The sequence below is a fragment of the Oryctolagus cuniculus genome, chromosome 13, assembly GCF_051225735.1.
Source record: "Oryctolagus cuniculus isolate XC-2025 breed Fujian yellow rabbit chromosome 13, ASM5122573v1, whole genome shotgun sequence".
NCBI lineage: Eukaryota > Metazoa > Chordata > Mammalia > Lagomorpha > Leporidae > Oryctolagus > Oryctolagus cuniculus.
In genome coordinates, this window is record NC_142879.1 from 109,605,079 (window position 1) to 109,630,586 (window position 25,508).

A 25,508-nucleotide genomic window follows, 5' to 3' on the forward strand; every position below is an offset into this window, starting at 1 on the left:
CGTTGAGGCTTCTAGAACAACACAACTTTACTTTTGTACTTCAGTCTCTGGGTGCACCTCACTGGGCTGCACCCACGGTCCAGGCAGGACAGTCTCGGCCTGGGGTCTTCGCGGGGAGGACCCGTGTCCGTCCTTTCCGGCTCTGGAAGCCCCCGGTTCCTTGCTCAGGGCCTGTCCTCCTCTCCGTCACAGCCACCTTGCTCTCTTTGGCCCTTCCTCCGTGGCCTCCCATCTGCTGGCTGCTCCGCCCTTCTCTTTACCTTTGAGGGCTCCGGGATTCCCCCGGCCGCTGTGTGTCCCTGGCGTCTTAGTCCGTTCATGCTGAAACCAATGCTTTGAGCGGCTTCTCAACCACAGACATGTTTCTGACGGCTGCGGGGTCTGGCAGTTGTGAGATCAGGACAAGGTGGACTTCGTGTCTGGTGAGCGCCCGCTGCTCTTCGAGGGCTCCCTCTCGCTGTGTCCCCGTGCGGTGCCAGCAGCCGACGGGGCTGCAGTCCCAGTCGTGAATGGAGAGCCTCCCCGAGGTCCCACCTGCTCACACCCATCACCCTGGGGGCAGACATTCAGGAGCTGACACCAGGGTCCTCATTGCCTGCCTCCTATTCTTGCCTGCAGCAGGTAGTGGGTCAGATACGGTAACACAGCAGGTTGTAGGGCTGGGGGTGGACATCTCCCACGGGGTGCTGTCTGCCTACCACTCTGTCCACGGAGGGGGCGAGTCCATCACACCCCTCAAAATGCAGTCCTGGACCCTGTGTGGGTTTTTACATACATATCTAAGATTAAGTTATGAATTGCAGTAAGAGAATGACAACAGCAATGAAGTGAAGCCGTTGTCGAGACACAGTGACAACCTTGGTGTGAACGTGGGCCCTGTCTCGGATGCCCCCTTGCTCCTGTGACGATGCCAGACTGGGCTTAAATGAGGCATCTCGTGGGTTTTCTCTGGCGTGGCCGAGTTGCAGCATCACCCGTCTGGAGTGTTCCGCCGTTGTGAACTGAAACAGGGGCTGTTTGAGCAGGGGCAGTGGAGCTGATGTTGGACACAGCTGCTGAGTAGCCAGTGGGCTGGCCACGCGCTCGCTGTTCACGGGTGCTTCACGTATGGGCAGGAGGGCCTGAGGGGTCAGACCTCTCAAAACGGCATGCGGTTTCAAGTGATGATTTGGTTATTTCTGGGGTTTTCCATTCACTGTTGGGGGTCCCTGGTTGACCAGGGAAATGAAGCTACAGAATGTAACAGCGGGAAGGGGGCGGGTGGGTCTGTAGTACACGCATTCAATATTTTTGTGTAGTGTGAAAAAAGTGCCGCCCCCACAGCGTGCTCATGATGACATCTTCCTGGCCAGCTGACCGTGGGTATGAGAAGCCGCGAAGGACCCAGGAGCAGCCGTGGCTGGTCCCTGTGACGTAAGAGTGTTGGGGAAGGAGGAAGTGAGAGGTGGACAGCCACCTCCTTTATTAGGGGGACACTGAGACCGTTTCGTTTCTTTTCTTTTCTTTCTTTTTTTTTTTTTTTTTGACAGGCAGAGTGGACAGTGAGAGAGGCAGACAGACAGAAAGGTCTTCCTTTTGCCGTTGGTTCACCTCCCAATGGCTACTGCGGCCAGCGCGCTGTGGACGGCGCACTGCGCTGATCCTAAGCCAGGAGCCAGGTGCTTCCTCCTGGCCTCCCATGCGGGTGCAGGGCCCAAGCACTTGGGCCATCCTCCACTGCACTCCCTGGCCACAGCAGAGAGCTGGACTGGAAGAGGAGCAACCGGGACAGAATCTGGCGCCCCAACTGGGACTAGAACCCAGTGTGCTGGTGCCGCAGGCGGAGGATTAGCCTAGTGAGCCATGGCGCTGGCAAGAGACCGTTTTTTAAGGACGTGACCCAGCGGGGCTGTATTTCCAAGAATACAAGTCTAGCCAGCATTATATCATTTTGTTAGTTGGATAAAAATATTGCTTGGTAACGGCTGGTTGACCTGCAGTTCTCTTGCACAGGTAGAAAGAACTTCTGTGCTCATTCTTGACGAATCTGCTGGAAATGCAGAGCTGTGGATAGGCACGTTACGAGCGGGTCATCCACCTGCTGCCTGCCAGGAAGCTCGAGTCTGGAGCGGCGCCGGGACGTGGACACAGGCACCGGGGTCTTAACCACCAGCACTTGTGCCTGCCCCCTTAGTGTTTTCCAGTAAAGATGGGTGCGTGGTCTCTCCCATCGCTTGCACTGGGGGCCTCTCTGGGCTTCCTGGGTGAGTCATCGCCCAGCCTGGCACCCAGCTCTCTGTCTGCCCCTCGTCCGTCTAGCCAGACTTCTCTGCCCTCGTCATCCACCTGCTAACCCCAGCTCTTTGCCTGGGGCTGCGCTCAGTCACTCTGTCTCTAGGCCCCTGCCGATGCTGGAGGGCTTGCTGCCCAGGCCCACAGCGTTTTCTGTTCTCGGTGACTGCAGACCAGACATTTAGATTTTCGAGATCTGCTGCTGTGGGTGTGAACACTGGACAGGTGGCCCTGTCAGCCCACATGCACCTGGCTTGCAACCCTGTGCCTAAAGCTGTGGTTGATGGCCTACATAGGCTGACTACAGCCCAAGTTCTCTGTGGCCGTGACCGTGTGCAGGGGGTGGGAGGACGAGGTGCCGGGCGGTGGGGCCTTCTGTGGTCTTTGTGCCACGCAGGTGCAGTGCTGGCGCCGGAAGCTTTGATGATAATAAAAAGGTAGCAAACTAATTAGGAGCTGGAGAGTTCAGAACATTTGTTGTCTTTTTCCTACAATTTGTCTAGTTGGAACGTCATATAATTTGATTGTTAACAATGATAGTTTAATACTCAACTCTCAAAACTGGCTGGAGATTTAGTAATCTGCTCTCACGCAGTGCTGTAAGCCAGCTCCAGACCCCTTTGTCTGGGCTGGGCTTGCCTGAAGGCTCCTGGGTGGGGCACTTCCTGTAGACTGTTCCAGCTGGGAGGGCCAGGGAGGGGGCGGGAGGAGAGGGGATTTGAGGGTGGAGCCGAGGAGCTGGACTTAAGCCGCACTTAGAGGTGAGGGAAAGAGCACAGGTTTGGACGTGACTACTGCACGTTGGTCCATGTCCATGTCCACCCCTCCCCCGCTCCCCCATGGCTTCTGCCTCCTCTTCCTGGCACGTGGTCCCTGGATCTCCCCTCCCTCTGACCGTGACCTGACCTTGCTGGCGTGTGCTGGACTTCCATGGTGCCGCGGGGCTGTGGCACTGGCTCGGTTCTGATGTGGTTGGATGTGTAGGATGGGATTCTTCCTGGGGTGGAGCTGTCCTACCGTGCTATCTGTGCTGGGGTTTTTGGTGTTTTAATCCAGTAGATAGCTCTTGACAGGGGGTCAGTCCTCTGACTGCGATGGGTTCTTGCTTTTTAGGAATATACCAACGACTGTCTTTCCCTATAGGACTTTCTGCTTTCTCTCTCTCTCTCTCTTAAATATTTATTTATTTATTTGAAAGTCAGAATTACACACACACACACACACAGAGAGAGAGAGAGAGAGAGAGAGAGAGAGAGAGAGAGAGAGAAGGAGGGAGAGAAAGATCTTCCACCCACTGGTTCACTCCCCAATTGGCCACAATGGCTGGAGCTGTGCCGATTTGAAGCCAGGAGCCAGGAGCTTCTTCTGGGGCTCCCACGTGGGTGCAGGGGCCCAGCACTTGGTCAATCTTCAGCTGCTTTCCCAGGCCATAGCAGAGAGCTGGATCGGGAGTGGAGCAGCCAGGGCTTGAACCAGCGCCCATACGGGATGCCGGTGCTTCAGGCCAGGGCGTTAACCTACTAAGCCACATGCTTTCTTTTTTTAGAAATGCTGGTGTGCTGTTTAACTCTTCTCATTAGTTTTTGATTGCATGTGGGGTTTTTCTTTTAAATCTGAGATTTCAAAGATTCGAAAGATTGGAGATTTCCTTTTTCTCATTTCCTGATAAAGCAGTGGGTACCTTTTTTCTTTTTCTAAACTGCCAAGGGCCCTTTGGGTGTTTTTGACATCATTCGTGGGCCATGCAAAATCGTCAACTTAAAGAGGAGCTTGCTGCCTTTACGGAATTCCGAGTCCCGGGGTGGGCTGGACAGGCGCCTCCCCTGTGGGAGGAGCTGGCTTGGGTTTCCATCCTGCTGTGGTTGCCTGAAGCACACGGGAGGACTTGGGGATGAGTGCATTCCCGTGAGGAGCACGGGGAGGACTTGGGGATGAGTGCATTCCCGTGAGGAGCATGGGGAGGACTTGGGCATGAGTGCATTCCCGTGAGGAGCACGGGGAGGACTTGGGCATGAGTGCATTCCCGTGAGGAGCACGGGGAGGACTTGGCATGAGTGCATTCCCGTGAGTCGGGGTCACTTCCTGAGACCGCGCCCTGGAGGTGTGAATTTGGCAGCAGCGTTGGTCTTTGCCACTTCCTGTCTTGGGGCGGGCGCGCAGGACACTGTGCAGACCTGGCGGGGTAGAACCCGTGCTCTCGCCGGCGCTGAGGTGTGGGATCCGGTTAACAGCGCAGATGAGCATAAGGCGGCACCGAGTGACCCGTGAACAGGGTCCTTGTAAATTGGAGCTGAAAAGCAGGACCGAGGTGGGGAGTGACGTGAGTGCCCGCCGTCTGTCACAGGGGCTAAGACCCTCACAGTGCTGAGGTCGCTCACAGCCGTGTGCTGTGGTGGGAAGAGAGCCGGCTTCCGGCTGTGCCTCTCCCCAGCCTGCCCGACCCAGCCCAGCCAGGGCCTCCAGCCCAGCGGCCGCCGGATCCGGTCGGTGTGGCCGTGAGGGTCCTGGGCTTCTCCCTCTCCTGTTGCTGTAGTGGCCTCGTGAGACTTTGAGCTAATCCTGCATCACGTATGGGGGAGTCTTCCTATGTCCAGGGTTCTGAGCAGCGGGCAGAAAGGGGATGGAGGCACCAAGAAGAAAAGGAACAGATGATTGACTCTCCTCACCAGAGTACGTGCTGTCTTGGCGTTGACGGTCCTGTGAGCGACCTGCCAGTCACCGGGAGGCGCATTATCAGATCGCTCTGGCAATAAGTGGCTGCAGCTCCTACACTGGGGGGTTCTGATGGAATAACCGATCGGTTTCATCGGAGTTCCTGAATCGACTAGACAAGGAAAATGCAGACCGTGGTGACGTATTGTGGGCGTGTAGATGGGGGTGGGGGCAGCCGACACATTGCTTCCAACCCAAGTGAGTGTTCCTGACGGGGATACGAGAGCAAACGCCAGCACTGGTGTAAAACCCGGGCATTTTTACAGCCCTGGAGCGGGCACTTCCAGCCTGATTTTCTAAAGGTTAACTGTCAACGTTGACGTCCTACAAAGAAAAACTTTAAAATGCTTAAACGAAGCGTTTTGTAAGCAGTGCTTCTAGGCAGAACAGACTTCTACGCCTTACTTCCAGGAATCAAGAGCTGCGGAGGAAGGGAATGGTTTTTTTCTTTGGCCCTCCTGGTTGGAGGTGAGGAAGCTGGGGCCAAGGCAGGCCGTGGGCAGCCCAGTTCCCTTTCGTCTCTGCTTTGCGAAGCGTGCTTTGGATGAAGACCTAGGCGTGCGTGAGCTTGTCTCTGTGTCACATGGCTGCCGGGCACACGCGTCGTGCTACGCTGTCCCATTATCCCGAAGGACTGTGTTCTGAGTTCAGTCGGTTAGGCGGCCAGATTTGCGGAAGAAATCCGTCTCTACGTGGATAAATTCTGTAGAATCAAATATGATAGATTACCGTGTGGGCTTAATCAGAGCAAAGGAAGGGAATCTAATTTTTCTATTTTTCCACACCTCGTTTCCCATAATGAAAATGGCACTCGGCTTTGAGTCGTTTCCAATGAAACGATTCTCAGTGTTGTTGTCCCTGTGACATTCTGACAATTAAAATGCGTTTCCCAAGCCACTGGAAAAGCTGGGGTGCTTTCTCTTCCTCCGCGAGCCCTAACGGTGCTTGTTGCCTAGGAAACCACCATTGGGTAGAATTCTGTTTGCTTGGTTGTCAGGCTGGTGGAGTTATGGGTAAAGTTCTTGGCTTTTGCATCGTAAAAGTGCTACTTAAATATTAGAAATGCTTTATCAGTATTAAAGTGCTTTATCTCCTCAATTAATAAGCAGCCACACATTCGTTCGGTCTCCTCAAAATACTTAGTGGAGAATTAATATGTTCCTCCATGATTATTGCAATTTCCTATTTTATGCACAAATTGACAATAGAATTTGAGCTGTCACACTGGGTTAGTTCCAAATATAGCACATTAATAAAAAAAAAGCTTATGTAAATGTTTGTTTACTTCCTCGGGGAGTCGTGGACGTGTGTTATGAATCCCAAGCCATGCAAATATACACATAAAAGTATCTCATAAAAAATTCAATGAGATGTTGAAATTGCAGGCGATTTTGCCCTGCATTGGAGAGTCGAAACAGTATTCTCTCTGTGAGACATTTTCAGATAAAGTTGGAAGTCCTGAAAGAGCCACAGATCTTTTCCTGGGTGAGTGCTGAGAGAGTTTTGAGACTGTAATGTAATTTCACTTTGGCCTAGCTCAGTTCAGGGAACCCCCGGAACTGTTACATTTTCAGAGGGATGTGTGTGTGTGTGTGTGTGTGCACACTGAGCAGTTGACATGAGACTTTAAAGGAGACATGGGGATTGGCTGCAGCAGGGGGCGGGGCCGCTGGAGCCGTCACTGGAGACCTCCTGTATCGGGCTCTGCTTTTACAGCAGGGACTCCCAGCCTGGCTTGCGCCACGGAATCAACTGGAAACCTTGCTTGTGACAAGAGTGGCTGAGCCACATCCTGGACCGGATTTTCAGCGTTTCTGACTGGGGTTGCTGGAACGGACCATTTCTGAAATATTCCCAGACCGTTTGCATGACTGGTGGGCGCTGAGCCCCAGTGAGGTCCCACAGAGGTGCACACGCCCACTGACCCAAGCCATGGCCCCGTGTGCAAGGGCTGTGGGTGCAAGTGAGAACTCCTGAGTGCTCACGACATGCAGGTCGCTGTTATCCTGGGGAGACCATTCTGGTGGGATTGTTACTGGGCAGAAGAATACAGCACGTTTGTTGGCCAAGGCAGACGTGCCTGGTGTGGGTAGGATGCTTCCTTGAGAAGAGGCGTTGACCTCGGGAGGTCGCCGTGCCCGGTGTGGCCATGGCCAGACGCGCAGCCGTGGGTGTCGGTGTCGCAGGCTCCTGAGCCCCCTGCTTACTGCCTGGTGCCTTTACCAGGAGCAGGATGGGCACAGCTCTGTGGCAAGGAATCCAGTTGGCACCGAAACCTTCCCAAGAGGATGACGGGTCCTGAGAATTTTTAAGTTGATGGTGTGTATCCCAGGAACAGTGTCAGAAATGCCCAAATGGCCCCTGGCAGGAAAAAGGTCCTGATGCCTCCTTTGGAGGTACCGAGGCTTCTCACGGTACGAGCTGGTCACCCACCACAGTGTGGGCGGGCGTTTGCAAAGTGGCCGAGACGCCACTCAGGACGCCCACATCCCGTGTGGGAGCCCTTGGATTCGAGTCTGCTCCGAGGAGGTAGTGGCGATGGCTGAAGGAGTCGGACCCTGCACCCACGAGTCCCAGGCTCCTGGCTGGGGGAGTGAACCAGCAGGTGGAAGATCTCTCTGTGTCTGTCTCTGTGCCTTTGACATAGAATAAGTAAAAATTACAGGCACAGAACAGTGAAATAACTGTAAAATCCAGTAAGGTAGAGGGGCTGCAAAGACGCATCCTTAACTAACAGAAGATTGGCTGGCGGAGTCTTTATGTGGGGGAACAGTACTACGCTTCCACGTGGAGCGATGGAAGAAAGGCTATAATAAGGAAGGGACGGAGAAGTGATGCTCATCAGACGTGAGCCTGACAGCTACGGGCGTACTTGAATCCGTAATGAAATCACGGAGTCGAATGTTGCAGCAGGCGGCGCTGGGCGCTGAGAGGTTCCTTCAGTGCAATCAGGAGTCAGCATCAATTTTTGGAAGACGAATTACTTGTCAGATGAAATTGATAATTTCAAAATCTAATTATGTGATTGTTGAGCCCCCTGGAAAAGTGGCAGTGACGGGGGGACTCCCTCCAGACACCCGTGCGGAATTTTCTGGAAGCCTGGGCTGGGCTGGGCTTGACTTGGGCTGTCGGGTTCCTGTCAGGAAGTCGGCGGTGTGTGAAGGATGATAGGGACAAAGTTAATAGTTTAAAAAAAAAAAAAGCCAGACGTGGCCAGGCGTTGTGGCCAGGGATTTGTCACCAGCCACGGAAGCGGTGATGCTTGGGAACTTGGCCAGCCGGGAGAGCGCTGTGTGTCCTCCCCAGGCCTCGAGCGCCTGTGCCTGCCGAGGATAGCCGTGCTGCTCACTGTACAGGTGCACACCACAGACATGGGCTCCTGCTGCTCTGTGGGCGGGAACCGGGGTTTGAATTGAGCTAGGGAGCCAGATTAGGGAGGGTCTGTCCTCACTCAGTGGGGAGTCAGCTTCCGCCTGACGGCTCCCCATGCTGACCCCCCATGCTGAGTCCCTGGGGAGTGTCCACTGTGGATGCAGCCATCCAGTGGACATGTGATGTTCAGCATATACAGAGGGTCCGTGCTCAGCTCGCTCCGAGGGTGCTGTGACCCCCGAGTTGGGGGGCTGAGTCTGGGCATCCGTTGGGCTTTTCCTGAGCTGTGTTGGGTGCATTCCCGAGGCTGCCCTGGGGCTGGCTCCGACCACAGGGCAGAATCCAGTGAGCGGGTGACGGTGAGAACCTGTGGCTTTGAGAATGCAGCCCGGGTGTTTGACCATCACCAAACTCACTTTCAGCATGGCCTGGCCCTGCTGCTCTGGGTCTCGGTGGCACTTGGCCTAGCAGCACTCACGGCACTGGACGTGGAAGCACAGTTTCAGTCCTGCCCGTCCACACCCATGGAGTCACTTTAACCAGATTGCTGGGTGGCTGTGGACACGTGGCAGGTGGACACCGTGTGGCCTCCTGGGCCCTGGGCCGTGTGGTCCAGGGTGGAACCCGTGTCTTTCAGCTCTGTGCATGAGCCACATGGAGTTCCTGTGTTTTCCTTGAGTGTAGGATCTGGCCTGGCTTTTCTCTGCTCGCCCCTTCTCTTCCTTCCTCCGTTCCCACAGGCTCAGAAACCCGCCTCACCCCATGCCTGGGTAGAGCCCAAGGCAGACCAACCCCCAAGGCACGTCTGCTGTGCCATCATTTGCTTCCTGTGGGTCCAGCTGGGCAGGGGCCTCGCCTCCAGGGTATGACCTGGAAGCTGGGTGCTGGTGACGCCTGGCAGGTGTCTGCTGGAGAGCGAGCTCATGGGGACGAGGCCAGGGACTTCTCAGAGGGGACGCAAGGAGGGTGTGGGGCAGGTGGGCGGTAGGACGACTGTGGCCGTCCCTTCCGTCTGGATGTCTTCGCTCCTGGTGATTGGCACAAGCCCTCCTTCCTGTCCCTGCATGAGTGGACTTCAGAAAATGGCTGGGACCGGAGTTTGGCTCGGAGGTCAAGATGCTCACGTCTTGCTCCAGGGTGCCTGGCTGCGAATCCTGCTCTGGCCACTGACTGTGGCTTTCTGCTAATGGGCGCCCTAGGCTCCAGTACTTAAGAGACCTGGGGTGCAATCCTAGCTCCTGGCTTTGGCGCCCTGGCTGTTGAAAGCAGTTGAATGCTTGTTCTCTGTCCCCCACCCCCAAATTATGAAAATTGGAGTTGAAAAATCATTTATTTTGCTGTCCAGTAAATGCATGTTTAAATTCCAGTCCTGTGAACTTCTTGGAGTCTTCCTGAAGCCCGTGTGCTTGCTGCCGAAGGCTCCACGTCCATGACTCCTGCGAGCGGCCTGTGTGCTGTGAGGTCTTGGGACGCGGCCTCTGCAGTGGGGTTACTGATGGTGGCGGGGTGGAACCGGCCAACCGCAGGTTCGTGGTGGACAGAGCCAGGAGGTGCCCGTGCCTGCCTCTGACGCTGCCTGCGGCGCCGAGCCTGGCTCAGGTGGAGCTGCTGTTTCTGGGCTTGTGGTTCACTCTCCCAATGGTTGCTGGTTCCAGCAGACTTTTCGGCAAGGTGCAGTTACGACACCCACAGCCCTTCTCTGGGTGCCTGGATTTCAGTCTGGCTCTGCTCCTAATCCTGCCTGCCTGCTGTTGCACACCCCGGTAGGCAGCGGGGGATGGCTCAAGTATTTGGACCCCTGGCATGCCCGTGGGAGGCCACAGTGCAGTCCCTGGCTCCTGGCTTTCACCTGTCCAAACCCTGGCCATTGTGGACATCAGCAAAGTGACCCAGTGGATGGATGTTGTATGCATCTGTGTCTTTCAATTAAAAACAAGTTAACAATTCAAGACAGTTACTGAGAAGAGAGAAAGGTACAGGTGGTCGTTGTAATTTGTGAATTCTCGCTGAATTGGTTTCTAACTGCAGACATGGTGCTCACATGGCGGCGTATCTGGGGAGCCCACGTGCAGGGCACATGCCAGAGTGGTGCTGCGCAAGGCGGTGCCCCCGGGTTGTGAACCTGTCCCGTGTCCTTTGGGCTTTGTTTCATGCCGTGTTTTTTGCCTTTAGCAGTTGATCTTATGGAAACTTTGTCGTATTCGCCCCAGCACAGCCTGTCAGACACCTTACAGAGAATTGAACCAGCACCCATATGGGTTGGTTGTAGACAGTGGATTAACCCGCTATGCCACCGCACCAGCCTCAACCGTTGAAAACTGTGGGTGATTTTCCTGTTGCTTTTTTCCCCTCCTCTTATAAGTGTTCTTCAAAAAATTTATGAATTGCATATTATGAACAAGCCATGCGTGGATTTTGATATGTTTGCAACTTCCTGCAGAACTAATCTTTTAATTCCATTTCCTATGAACAAATTCTTTTTTATTCTTTTTTAAAAAGATCGATTTAGGGGCCGGTGCTGTGGCATAGTGGGTAAAGCTACCGCCTGCAGTGCTGCCATCCCATACGGGTGCTGGTTCGAGTCCCAGCTGCTCTACTTCTGATCCAGCTCTCTGCTGCGGCCTGGGAAAGCAGTGGAAGGTGTTCCAAGTCCTAGGGCCCCTGCGCCCATGTGGGAGACCTGGAAGAAGCTCCTGGCTCCTAGCTCTGGATTGGCACAACTCCAGTCATTGTGGCCAATCGGGGAGTGAACCAGTGAATGGAAGACCTTTCTCTTTCTCTCTCTGCCTCTCCTTCTCTCTCTGTGTAACTCTGACTTTCAAATAAATAAATACATCTTTAATAAAAGAAATTGATTTATTTGACAGTTACAGGAAGAAAGGGAGACAGACGCAGAGAGATCTTCCATCCACTTCCACTCTGCAGTTGGCTGCAATGGCCAGTGTTGGGCCAGGCTGAAGCCAGGAGCCAGGAGTTCCATCCAGGACTCCACGTGGTGCAGGGGCCCAAGCACTGAGTCATCTTCTGCTGCTTTTCCCAGGCCGTTGGCAGGGAGCTGGATTGGAAGTGGAGCTGCTGGGATGTGAACAAGTTCCCATATGGGATGCTGGTGCTGCAGGTGGCAACTTTACCTGCGACAGTACAGTGCTGGCTACTGTATGAACTTGTTGTGCACTTGTTGTGTCTAATATTCGGTGGAGCCACTGAATGCATTGTTCAGCTTGCAGGCAGGTGCATACACTTCCCAGGACATCACCTGGTGCCTGCGGGGACATGTCATTGTCACGTCAGCCTGCTGCATCTGTCCGTTCTGGACAGTGGTGTGCACTCGACAGTGCAGAGAACCGAGAGTTGACTAACCAGTATCCCAGGTGCACGCTGCAGCAGCTCGGCCTCTGATCCACCCTTCCCTCTCGGGTCTGGGCTCAGTGCCCTCATCTATAAAACATGAGGGCTGGGGCTGGTGCTGTGGCATGGTGGGTAAAGCCGCCACCTGCAGTGCCAGCATCACACATGGGCACCGGTTCGAGTCTTGGCTGCTTCACTTCCAATCCAGCTCTCTGCTATGGCCTGGGAAAGCAGTGGAAGATGGCCCAAGTCTTTGGTCCCCTGCACCCACGGGGAGACCTGGAAGAAGCTCCTGGCTTCAGATCAGTGCAGCTCCGGCCATCTGGGGAAGTGAACCAATGGATGGAAGACCTCTGCCTCGCCCTCTCCCTCTCCCTCTCCCCCTCCCTCTCCCTCTCCCTCCGCCTCTGCCTCTGTCTCTCCCCCTCTCCCTCTGCCTCTCCCCCTCCCTTTGCCTCTGCCTCTCCCTCTGCCTCTGCTTCTCTGTAACACTGCCTTTCAGATAAATAAATCTTTTTTTTTTTTTTTTTTTTTTTTTTTTTTTTTTTGAGAGGCAGAGCTAGACAGAGAGAGAAAGGTCTTCCTACCGTTGGTTCACCCCCTAAATGGCCGCTACGGCCAGTGCTGCGCTGATCCGAAGCCAGGAGCCAGGTGCCTCCTCCTGGCCTCCCATGCGGGTGCAAGGCCCAAGCACCTGGGCCATCCTCCACTGCACTCCCTGGCCACAGCAGAGAGCTGGACTGGAAGAGGAGCAACCGGGACGGAATCCGGTGACCCGACCGGGACTAGAACCCGGTGTGCCGGCGCCGCAAGGCGGAGGATTAGCCTAGTGAGCTGCGGAGCCGGCCCAGATAAATGAATCTTAAAAAACAAAACATGAGGGCCCCATTGCTCTCCAAGGCCCCCTCCAGCTGTAGTATTGTGTACCTGCTGCTGACACGTAACAGCGTAGTTGATATCAGCATGATGAAACACTAGCTGTTAAATCCCCTTCTCTGGGTCACTCCTTGTTTTTCAAGGCTGCTGCTGCTGCTGCTGCTGCTTCTTTTTTTAAAAGATGTATTTATTTATTTCAGAGGCAGGGTTATAGAGAGACAGAGAGAAGTCTTCTATCCGCTGGTTCACTCTCCAAATGGCTGCAATGGCTGGAACTGGGCCAGGCTGAAGCCAGGAGCTTGTTTTGGGTCTCCCTTGTGGGTGCAGGGCTCAAGCACTTGGACCACCTTCCGCTGCCTTCCTGGGCACCTTAGCAGGGAGCTGGAGTGGAAGTGGAGTGGCCAAGACTTGAACTGGTGCCCATATGGGATGCCAGCACTGCGGGCAGAGGCTTAGCCCACTACGCCACAGCCCAGCCCCCAAATCGTACTTCTTGGCGTGTCTTCTGCAAGTTGCCTCCGAGGATCTTAGCTCAGTGACACACTGGTTAAGTACCTTCACATCAGCCTGGTCTGAGAGTCCTTCAGAAAGTTCATGGAAAGTGAAATTAAAAGGTTAAGTACGGTCGGGGTGCCGGATTCTGTCCCGGTTGCCCCTCTTCCAGGCCAGCTCTCTGCTGTGGCCAGGGAGTGCAGTGGAGGATGGCCCAAGTGCTTGGGCCCTGCACCCCATGGGAGACCAGGAGAAGCACCTGGCTCCTGCCTTTGGATCAGCGCGGTGCCCTGGCCGCAGTGCGCGGGCCGCGGCGGCCATTGGAGGGTGAACCAACGGCAAAAGGAAGACCTTTCTCTCTGTCTCTCTCTCTCACTGTCCACTCTGCCTGTCAAAAAAAAAAAAAAAAAGGTTAAGTAAGGGCTGGCGCTGTGGTGTAAGTGGGTAAAACTGCCGTCTGCAGCACTGACATCCCCTATGGGCGCTGGTTGGAGTCTTGGCTGCTCCACTTCCCATCCAGCTCCCTGCTATATGGCCTGGGAAAGCAGTGGAAGATGATCCAAGTGCTTCAGCCTCTGCACCCACCTGGGAGACCTGGGGGAAGCTCCTGGCTCCTGGCTGTGGTCTGGTCCAGCCCTGACCATTGTGGCCATGTGGGGAGCGCACCATCAGATGGAAGATCTCTCTCTCCTCTCTCTCTTTGCCTCTCCCTGTAACTGACATATGAGTGAGTGAATGAATGAATAAATTAATTTTATTAAAAAAATGTAAAGCCAATTTTTGTGTAAAACGTTGTTGAAATTACTGTGGCAAAAGTATAGTAACACAAAAAGTATGTGTGGATTTCACCAATTTCCGCTCCAAATTACATGGGTGGTTCATTCTGTCTGCATGTATTTTTGAACAGTGCCCAGGCCTGTGGCAGTCCCCATGGCCCGTGTCACTGCCCTGGTTCTCGGCGTGCTGAGGGTTGAGTTAGGCAGTGGACAGTCGCACTAGGATGGTGTTGGCAGCGTTGGTTTTCCACGGAGCGTGGTTCTGCTGTCTGCGCCCTGAGTTCTAACAGGACACCCACAGCTGAGTATTTTCAGGGCTGCATTTACTTATTTGAGTCTGTGTGGCAGAGAGATTATGTCACACAGAGATGCAGCACGCCTGTTGCTGGTTTTCTCCCTAGGTGCCCCCAGCTGCTGGGGCGAGGCCAGCTCTGGGGGGGTCTGCCCTGTGGGTGGCAGGGCTCCAGTCCCCTGAGCCGCGTCTGCCTCTCCCTGAGCCTGCGTTAGCAGGGAGCTGGGGTCAGGAGTGGGCGCTGGGCATCGGACACAGGCACTGCCGTGTGGGAGGTGGGCTCCTAGCGCTAGGCCCAGTGCCTGCACTCCCTGTAGTGTGTGTTTCATTTTAAATTTGGCTGAGTACCTGTGCCTTGAAGTACACGTCAGGTGAGTGGATGAAGAGCCATGTGTCTTCTTGTTGGCGTTGCTCTAATTCACAATCAGATTGGCCATTTCTTGAGCTTATTTAAGAAGCTCCATGTCTAGAGAGAGAAGTCAATATTTACAGTGCATTAGTGCCGGGCGGTTTCGGGTCTGGAGACGCGGCTGTGCCTGCTCCCTGCAGCTTCAAAGCCACCCGCACATCAAACGGCCCAGGGACATCGCTCCAGCCCTCGCGCTTCTGCCAGCAGCTTAATTATTGAAGAACCCGGTCTTTGAATCTTCTTTTTAATATTTCAGATGATATACTTTGAACAGCTCTGTATTCAATAAATCAGAAGATTACAGGGTTGGAAAGTTCTGCCGCCATATTTTTAAATACTGCAGTTTTCCTGAAGTTAGGAACGGAGGAGTTGGGATAATAACGACCAGGACCCCTTCCTCTGGCAGCTCCTGTTGTTTCTCATCACTGGAATGAGTGCAGATCGCATCCGATTATTCCTGATGCCGAGTGGGCGCCAGCAACAGCCCCAGATCCCAGGGGAAGACACCTTCCAGTGCTCTGCGGCCAAGACCAAACCGCGTTTCTTGTTGTCGTTTCTCGAATTTTCTTTTCATTTTATGTGAAAGAAAGATACAGAGCTCTTTTCTTCTCTCCTTCATCCCCAAACCCGCAGCAGCCAGCGTCTCAGGAAGCAGAATCGGAAGCTGGTACGAGACTCCGCGGTGTGCACGGTCGCCCCATGCAATGGCTGAACCTGCGGCCCCACGGCACCAACCTCCTTTCTTGTTGACTTTTTAAAAAAAAAATTAAATTTTTTAAAAAGATTTATTTATTTGAAAGGCAGAGTTGCAGGGCTGGGGGAGAAAGAACCGTCTACTGGTTCATTTCCCAAATGGCCACAAAGACCAGTGCTGGGCCCATCCAAAGCCAGGAGCCAGGAGCTTTATCTGGCCTCCCGAGGGGGTGCAGGGGCTGAAGCACTTGGGCCATGTTCCACTGCTTTCCCAGGCTCATCAGCAGGGAGCTGGATCAGAAGAGGAGCAGCCGGGACTCAAACTGGTGCCCATGTCAGATGCCAGTGCCTCAGACGGAGGCTTAACTTACAACTCCAGAGCCCCGGCCCCTTTTCTAATGTTTGCATGATCATACATGGAGTAGGCATGACACACTTCTGCTGTATGCGGCATGTCCACCGTGTCTTTTGAGAATTCCTTGTCTGCAGTGGTCTGTGTGCCAAGGAGCCAGTTTTCCCAGAACAGTGTTTTCTCAGGAAGGCCAGCGCACCCCGGTTACTTGGTTTATGTGAGGATCAGTGATGTGAGCCCATCCATAACAAGACGGACCCTTGACCGTTCTTGTCCCCCATGCTACAGCTCAGACTTCCGTGTGCAACTTGGGGTCTGGAGGTTTCTGTTCCCCAGTGACCATGGAGCTCCCCAGTCCGCAGTGCCTTTGCCGTTGAAGTCAGTAGATCTTTTGGCTGCGTCCCCGTTTGCAGGGCTGATGGAACGCTGTGGCTAAGCTTCCCAGGTGCCTCGCAGCACCCAGCTCGGCGCCTCGATGATGTGGTTTGGGTGTCTGTGGGTGAGGCCATGCTGCGCGTGTCTTCAGCTGGGTTCCGCTCTGGCCTCGTCAGCTCGGTTATCAAATCCGGGGCCACCTTCCTGGGATCAACAGTGGAAACTGACGTAAACCTGGGGTCTGAGACTGGGGGTACCTGGCGCCCACGGAGTGACATAATAGACTCCGGCACAGTGAGCGTTTATGCTGCTTCCTTGTATGGATTTTCCTGAACGTGAAAAGCTTAGTGCACTGGGAACTCACGGGAAGGCCGCATTATGGGAGCTTCTCTGGATGTCCTTAACATTGCAGTTAAAAAAAACTGAAAAAGAGAGAGAGACAGAGAGAGAGAGAGAGAGAGAGAGAGAGAGAGAGAGAGACATCTCCCCACCTGCTAGCTTGCTTCCCAAATGCCTCCAATGGCCAGGGCTACGGCGGGTCAATGGCAGGAGCTTGGAACTCCATCTGGGTCTCCACGTGGGTGTCAGAGACCCCCACCACTCCCAGGACGCACACTGCAGGAAGCTGGGGTGGAGACCCAGGCTGGGACCACACCAGGCCCTCCAGTCCGGGATGACCCGCCAAGCCGAGTGGCTGCCAGACGGTGCAGTTCATGCCAGTGATGCCTGGCCCCCGGCGCATGCCGCGCTGGTGAGCTGCCAAGAAATCTAGACAAGTGCTCATTAGACCAGCAGATGAACCCGGTGAGCTTGTGGGAAGAGGGTCCTGGTTACTTGCCTGTGGAAACCGTGTGTCCTGGTGCCCCTGGGATTTCAGGCACACGGAGAGCACGCTGTTTCCTTGGGGCAAGCACACTCGGGGGATCACGCGGGAGCTCTGTGCTCCAGGGCTCGGGGTTCTGTCCTGTGGTCGTCTGCAGACCGCGGGCGCAGCTCTGGGTGCTCCTGTGCCTTGTCTTGTGGGCGGTTAGTGCTGCTGTTCTCCCTCACACAACGTGGGGTGCTTGGAGTTTCCTAACAGAGCAGCTAGAGACCTTGAACAGTGTTGTAGTTGCACCAGAGTGGTGCAGTGCAACCCTCCACCCCACTTTGTGTTTGTGTTTTTATGTAATGACTCCCGGGGATAATTTTTTCCCCTTTTGGTGGAGAAATTTCCTTGTAGTAAAAGCATTGTGATCTTAACACATACATTTATTTATTTACTTGGAAGACAGAGTGACAGATCTTGCATGTACTGGTTCACTCCCCAAATGGCTGCAACCGCCAGGTCAGGTCAGGCTAAATCCAGGAGCCCAGTACTCCATCTGGGTCTCCCACGTGGGTGCAGGGACCAAGCACTTGGGCCGCCTTTGGCTGCTTTCTCAGGTGCATTAGCAGGGAGCTGGATTGGAAGTGGAGCAGCAGGACTCAGATAGGTGCTCCAGTATGGGATGCTGGCATCGCAGGTGGCAGTTTAACCCGCTCTGCCCACAACCTGATCTCACTCAAGCTTTTCTTTAAGATTCATTTTATTCCTTTGAAACATAGAGTTACAGAGACAGAGAGGGAGAGAGAGAGTTCTTCCATCCCCTGGTTCACTTCCCCAAACAGCTGCAACGGCCGGGCTTGGGCCAGACCGAAGCCAGGAGCTAAGATCTTCATTGAGGTCTCACACAGGGGTGGCAGGGACCAAACACTTGAGCCACCCTCTGCTGCTGTCCCAGGCTGTCAGCGCCATTAGCAGGGAGCTGGATTGGAAGTGGAGCAGCCTGGACTCTGTGGAGTTCTTACTGGATTTTGTCTATTTTGGGGCGCGAGTAACAGGTGGCAAGGGCTGTAACAGTACTTACACAAACTTAAAATCCATGTGTTTTTCGTGTCTGTTTCTGCCAGCACACTGTGTATAGCCATCATCAGGACTAACGTTAGCTATTCGGTGTTGGGTCTGCTTGTCCTGTGGTCCTGTTGCCAGGCTGTATGTGACCAAGTCCTCGTGGTGTGTTGGCACAGTTTGTGCTTTGGTGGGGTGAGTCCCGTGCTTCTGCTTCTTGGGGTCGTTGCTAACTTGCTTTCGTGTTCCCGGGACTCACGTCCTACCTCTGAACATGGCTTCCTGTGCAGCTGGTGTGCTCCCACGCTTCCGAGTGTTTTCCCTGTGGCTGACACGGGCCTCTTGGTTCCGATGCTGAAGGGGCATCTCCTGTGCTGCTGTCTGTCTGTCTGGTTTTTGTTTCTGTCTCTTCTCCGTCAGAGCCTGGCTGCCAGCGCTGCTGATGCCAGCCCGTGCCTAAGAGGGAGATTGGCTGCGTTAGCGCCATAGCTGCAGACTGCGGTCTGTGGATACAGTGGCTCGAATGCCATCGTGGGAGTAGATGCGGGAACTCTGTGGGTGTTACCTGTCTGGACTTTGTCCAGGTTTCCGCGTGGAGAGACGTGCTTTTGCTTCATTCTGTCTGATAACTGCTTACTGGGTGAAAGCAACAATTTATCCCCCAAATTCTTCAGAGTAGCCGCACGTCATCGAGGTGCTTCTTGATCTACCAGATACCGGGGGACAAAGTTCCTGGAAACGTGGACGTAAAGGAAATTGCTTTTGGTGCCAAAAACCTTGAAACCTGTGCATACGAGGCAATCTTCAAACGTCTCAAGGGACATGTGTGTTAAGAAAAATCAGGCACGCATTTCAGACTTTGTGGGGGCGAGAATGAACTCTCCTGCTGATCCCGTTTCCAGTGGCTCCGTGACACCGCGCGTGTGGGGTTTGTTGAGCTGCTCGGCTTCAGTAGTCGTGTCTGTGAGGAGTCGTCAGCAGTGCTGGGGGTGGGGGGTGTCACTGCTGTCTGCCAGGGAGCCGTGTTTGGTGTACTTGGTGCCATGGGGCCTCACGGTTTCCTTCTGTGAGATGGGCTGAGCCAGGCACTGGAGTGTAAGGGATTGCAGGCCAGGGCTCTCAGCTCCCCCAGACTCCCAGGGACAACACACGGTCGACCCCAAGTGCACGCCCGGGCAGCCTCGCTCCAGAGCTGGCCACCTCTTGTTTGCCCTGTGGCGTTGCAGAGGAAGCCGTGGAGTTTATGCTTCCGTGCTGGCTCCTTGGCCCTCACGGGGAAGCTTGAGTCCTTGGCACCCAGCTGATCCCACCGTGCAGTTTCAGGGTTCGTGCCTTGTGTTAAACCGTGTGCTTCTCTCTGCTGCCAGATATGCCTCTGCACGTGCGCCGGAGCAGCGACCCCGCCCTCGTGGGCCTGTCGACCTCACTCAGCGACAACCACTTCTCCTCCGAGGAGCCCTCCAGGAAGAACCCCACGCGCTGGTCCACGACAGCCGGCTTCCTCAAGCAGAGCCCATCGGGTGGTCCCAACACTTGCGACAGGAAGGTGAGCCCTGCACCTGCTGGCTTTAGCCCCGCCCTCCTCCCCTGCACCTGCTGGCTGTAGTCCCACCCTCCTGTCTTCCTGGTGGTGGCAGTGGTAGTGTTGGGGCCAGGTGTCGTCTACTCCAGGGACGCCCCTGTCGAGGCTGCTTGCATACCCAGATGCCTCCTGAGCCTCGTTGAGCTGAATTTCCTGATAAGATTCCATGCTGAGTGTGGCATACATTTCTTTTTGTGTCCAGCTTTTGAGTGGGTGATATACTCTTGGATCAGCAATGGGCAGGTCCATCAGGAAGGGTGTGCCCCATAGAGCCCCTTCCCTGCGGTGGTCCCAGGCCCCCCTCGGCGTGCTGCTCGTATGTCCCTACAGGGACACTTCCCGCAGGGATGAGCGCGTTTCCCCGTGTGCTTGGGAAGCGCCCCTGAAAGGCCGCAGCGGATCTCCGGGCCGTTTATTCTGACTGGCCGATTGATAACTTCATCTCCTATAAGTCTCCCAGCGCAAATGGAAGTGTGCTGTCTGGGTTTAATGCAGTTTTCCTCCTTGACCTAATTTATTTTGGCCCTTGACCTGATGTGTTCAATCTAAATAAGCTTTAGCTTGTGCCGTCTGTTTCTGAAGATGCATGTGTTAATGCTTTCTGTCGTCTGTCCCCCTGGAGCCCTTACCACCCGCTGTGTCCACTCCGGCATTTCCCCACCCACTTCTGCTGCTACACCTGCAGGACAGGAGCCCCGCCCCTGTCTGTGGGATGAATTAGTAGACAGTGTTCAGTGTGGCCTGTCACTCAGCACAGCGTGCAACGAGAAATGTGGAAATCATAGTAAACGCCTGTTAATGTCAAGATGGACATCGTGTTTTTTGTTTTTTTAAGATTTTATTTATTTATTTGAGAGGCAGAGGTAGGGACACAGAGAGAGGTCTTCCGTTCACTGGTTCACTTCCCAAATGGCCACAATGGCCAGATCTGGGCTGATCCGAAGCCAGAAGCCAGCAGCTTCTTCCGCGTCTCCCCTGTGGGTGCAGGAGCTCGGGCTCCTTCCACTGCTTTCCCAGGCACAGCAGAGAGCAAGTTTGGAAGTAGAGCAGCTGGGTCTTGAACCGGTGCCCATACGGAATGCTGGCACTGCAGGTCAGGGCTTAGCCCATTACACCACAGTGCCAGCCCCCCCAATTTTTTTAAGCTGAGAAGTTTTTTGTTTGTTTGTTTGTTTTTTAAGATTTATTTATTTGAAAGTCAGAATTAGGGAGAGGTAGAGACAGAATCTTCCATCCACTGGTTCACTCCCCAAATGGCCACTAAACTAGAGCTGGGCTGGTCTGAAGCCAGGAGCCCCAGCACTCGGGCCATCTGCTGCTGCTTTCCCAGGCACATTAGCAGGGAGCTGGATTGGAAGTGGAGCAGCTGGGACTTGAACCAGCAGCCATATGGGAGCCAGCTTCATAGGTAGTGGCTTAACCCATTATACCACAGTGCTGGCCCAGGATGGACATATCTCGATACTTGCTTGATGTACCCTTTCTACCTCTATCAAGGAGCCTGTCTTGAATATTTCTTGTAACTTAGTTTTGCCTTTGAAGAAACCATTATTTTGGCCCTTGACCATTCAATAAAAAGAAATCCTTGGGGTGTGTACATTTAAACCAAGAAGAATCTACTAGGAAGAGATGGAGAGTATTTGGGTTTTTAAACTTTTGGCCGAGGGATTTAACTTCAGGCCCACTCCCCTGAAATACCCTGGATTCCAGGAAGAGCCTTGAGGGCGTCTGCTCACTGTAGCGGGAAGTCAGTGGCCTTTGTCATGTAGCAGGCTTTCCCGGGAGTCCAGGCCCTGGAGAGGCGTCCTGGCTTGGACCGCGTTTGCAGGGATGATCAGGAGCGTGTGAGCAGCCGGGGCTCCCACAGAGCCCTCATGGTGATGGGCTTTCTTTTCAGCCGTCCTGCATCTCGGGGGTGTGGGGCAGGCAGGCTCACGTACAGCACACACACCCACGCAGTTCCTAGGAGTTGTTTATGTCAACGTCACTCAGAGGGGCGGCGCCCGCACTCCTCCCCGAGCTGTGCCCTGTGTCACCCCCGGTAAAACCTTACACCACAGGACTGGACTGGGCAGGGGGCAGTGGGGACCTGGCCCCTCCAAGCAGGGGGTCTGCAACGTGAAGCTGGAGCCTTCCAGTCCTGGGAGCAGTGCCCACTGCCCACCACGTCCACCTCTGTCGCTGCAGAAATGGGGACGCTGGTAGGATAGAGCAACACGGATTTGCCCGTAACTCCCAATCCCAGCAGCCAGGAGCTGGCACTGAGGTGTCCCCACCATCTCCCTCCCCTCCCCTCCCCTCCCCTCCCCACCCCTCCCCTCTTCTGCTCTTCTCTCTCTCTCTCTCTCTCTCTCTCTCTCTCTCTCTCTCTCTCTCTCTCTCACACACACACACACACACACACACACACACACACACACAGGATTCCTGCCGTGTGTACAGGTTTGCATCCTGGTTATCTGTACATTTTCCCTATATCACAAGGGATAGTTCCCCTGCTGTGAATTTTATTAGACAGCGTTTTTAACGAATGCCCAATGTTCTCTTGTACCGTCTCTTATAATTCTTCGTTCTCCCATTAGTGGGTATTTATACAAGGGGACTTCAGAAAGTTCACAGAAAGTGTGATTTGACGTTAAGCTTACGGCCGGCATTGTGGCACAGCCGGCACAGCTGGTGCCACCTGTGACACCAGCATCCCTCGTGGGCACTGGTTCATGTCCAGCTCCCTGCTATGGCCTGGGAAAGGCACAGGAGGATGGCCCCTGCGCCCATGTGGGAGACCTGCACGGAGCTCCTGGCTTGACCTGGCCCCGCCCTGGCCCTCTGTGGCCATTTGTCAAGTGAAGCAGTGGATAGAAGGTTCTCATGTCTTTCTCTCTCTGACTTTCCAATCTCTTTTATTTTAAAGTTAAGTTTATTTCGGTGCAAGACATGTTGGAAACCCACACAGAGCTTTTCTGTAGTGCAAGTTTCCCCCCAACTCTTTCAAGTCCCTCATGGTATCCCCACTTTGTATTTAACGCTGGTGATACATCCTTGAGCGTGATTTGGTTTAAAGATCCTTGGCTACTCAGCCAGCCTTCCCCTGTGCGGAGCTGTATGTGGCCAGCTGCCCGCACTCCCCACACCAGGTTCTTCAGCTGTGTAAGCATCTGTGTCTGAGGAAGCCCAGTGGACGGATAACTCAGTGTCACGGGTCATGCATTGGCTTACACATTGTTCTCTGGCTTTTCAAATACCAGCCCAGTGATCTCGCTGAGTCTGTGCTGTTTGCATGCAGTCAGAGCTTTTCACGTGTTTGTGTCTGGTGAGATACGGCCTCATCTCCAGTTATCCAGAGACTTCCGTGTATTCCTGATGCAGAGGGTGGGGAAAGCGGGGAGGCCGACTTGCTGATGAGGTGCGAGGCGGGAAGTTTGTTTATTTCTGAGCAGGCGCAGGTGCTGCCTGTTCCCGGCCTTGTCAGTGCGGCGTGGTTTCGTTTCTGTGTGAAATCACGGGAATAAACTGGTTCAGCGTCCAGGTTCTTCTGCCTCCTCTGTCCCCCTGGGCTCCCATGAGTCCCCTGCCTGAAGGGCTCATGGTCTGGCCCGGTGGTTTGGAGTCTTCGGCAGGCTCTAGAGCAGTGCTGGCATCCCTCAATGCCTCTGCTGCAGCAGGCGCTCTGTCCTGATTGGGGTCTTCCACCTGCCCCGGCTGGAATCCTGGCCCCGCCTCCAGGGTGTGGGCAGGCCCCGGGTCTGTGGGCTTCTGCATTCCTTGAGGTTTTCTGTCCTTGTCCTTGGAGGGGAGACCGGGTGGCCCCTTTGTGGGATGTCTGTCCATTGCAGTGGGCAGGCCGTCCACGTGTTTGAGAGCGCGTGCCTGTCACGGTGCCACGGAGTGCTTGCGATTCTGCCACTGCCCCTTGTCAGTCAGCCCGCTGGGGACCGAGGCTGGCGAGGGCGGGGAGCACGGCTGGCCCACCCCATCAGGAAGGTGGAGCGAGGCTCTGAGCAGTAAAGACCACTGCTGTGTCAGCAGCCCCTGGCAGCCACAGGTGCCTGGTTCTGAGTTGCCTTCCTCCTTCCCCTCCCCCCTCCTCCCCCTCCCCCTCCAACCCTCCCCCCCCCCCCCCCAAACCCGCACAGGTAGGTGCAGTGCTGCCAGCGTCCCAGGGAGAGGCTTTGCTGCTAGGGAGTGGGAAGACACTGCGTTGGCATCCTGAGCGTTTTTTTAAAACAAATGACTTCAGAGGGCCTTGGATGATTTCCTGTGCCCTGGGCTTATGGTTGCCGGGTGATTTCAAGGCTTGGATCTGGTGTCTCTGCAGCCCCTCCCCCTCCGGGGCCCTGCCCCTGCCCGCAGAGTCATATTCAGGGTCTCGGTGCTTTCTCTCAGAAATGGGAGATCTTCTGAATTTAGAACTGCCGATGTCGACGGCTCTTATGGGGTATCTTACGGTTCTCCAGCCACTGGCCCCCCCAGTCTAGAGTTGTTTGAGATCTCGCAAAGGAGCAGCGTCTACATCTGGGTGCGCCAGCCTCGGGACTTCTGCACAGCACAGCTGTCCCTGATACCGCGCGGGGATTCACCTGTGGTTTGATTTCTGGCAGTTTTTCCTGATTTCTGTCTGTAGGGCGATTGTTCCTGCGTCTCATTGATAACGCACCTGCTGACTCTCCTAGAGTTGCTGCTTATTAACTTTATTGGGTGGTTTCTCTGTTGGTTGGCATTTATATTTTTGCCAATTTGGTTTGCTCTTGTAAGTAACCTTTAGACATGGCCTTCAGAGAATGTGGGTGTCCGTTACTGGGACAGCTCGGAGGCTTGTCTGGGACTGGATTCCCGCAGAGGAATTCCGTCAGTTGGGAGGTGGGAGGGTTTGTTTTCCACGCAGGCCCCGGGTAGGAAAGCACCCCGGTCATGGTTTTCACGGCCTGGGGTGGAAACGGTTCCTGTCGTCCCATCTGTGCACCACGTGTGTTCCGAGGTTTCTGTACTTTCGTGTCCTCATCCCAAGCTGCATTTCCGGTGTGGATAAAGCAGCCCTCCCTGCGGACTCTGAAATCAGAAATGACCAAAGATCGCCTTTCTGAGCATCGCGAGGAGCCACGCGTGGAGGGTCCACCCAGTGAAATGCTGAGCGATAGTGCCTAACGTGACCTCCAGGTTTTTCTTTTAAATGCCTCCCCCCTTTTTTTAAACTTTATTTGAAGCGAGTCAGAGAGACAATCTTTTATCCGATGTTTCACTTCCCAAATGCTTACAACAGCAGAGGATGGGCCAGGCCACAGGCAGCAGCTGGGAACTGAATCCAGGTGTCTCACCTGGGTGGGGGAGGCCCAAACACTTCAGCCGTCACCTGCTGCCTCCCAGGCTGCAGTTAGCTGGGAGCTGGGGTCAGGGCTGGGGCTTAGACTGGGGACTCCGATGTGGGATGCTAGAGCGGCACCAGCCGTGTGCAAATACCCTCCCCCAAAATAGAGAGCACCCGAGCTCATCTCGATAGTTTATCTCGATAGAAGCAGGCAGTAGGCAGCAGACAAAGCATTCTCGGGCCGTGCTGCTGCGAGTTTGGGGTTGATGGTGAGTAGTGACCTCCTGCCTCAGCTTCCCTGTGACAGCAGAAACCGCAGTTTAAACAATTAGCTCAATTACAGCTTAGAGCCGCCATTAACGTGAAGCAGACTCATGCCACCATCAGCTCTGCCCAGAGGGGCGCGTTGCTAAGAGGAAGCGCATTGGAACTAGGTGTGGACAGTGGCGAGTTTTTCTACAGAAGCCGAGTGTTTGCAAGTTGCAGAATGAGCGGGAGCGTGGGCGACAGCGCGTGTGTCATCCCAGAGACCCTGTGCCCAGTGCCTGTCCCAGTGCCGTGGCTCTGCTGGCTTGGTGTCCTGTGCTGTGGGGAGTGGGGTGCACCACGTGGTGGATGACGCAGGAGCCAGCCGGGGTCCATGGCTGAGGGCCACAGGGACAGCTCCAGGCAGGATATAGTGGATGTAGAAGGAGGGCTGGGGCCCAGGAGCAAGTCTTGGCCCCAAACGTCGACTCAGACCAGACATAGCTGCAGCCAGGGCTTGTGAGGGAGTGAGGAGGAGAG

At 54.6% G+C, this 25,508-nt stretch overlaps 1 protein-coding gene across 26 annotated transcripts in view; it reads left to right on the forward strand.

Moving 5' to 3' along the window:
• PARD3 (par-3 family cell polarity regulator) overlaps nt 1–25,508 on the forward strand; it is a 514,965-nt gene that overhangs the window by 190,149 nt on the left and 299,308 nt on the right. For all 26 annotated transcript variants that reach the window (XM_070056191.2, XM_070056180.2, XM_089312481.1 and 23 more), the window contains exon 4: nt 19,206–19,384. In XM_070056191.2, the coding sequence (XP_069912292.2) occupies nt 19,206–19,384 (179 nt within the window). The remainder of the gene's footprint in view (nt 1–19,205; nt 19,385–25,508) is intronic.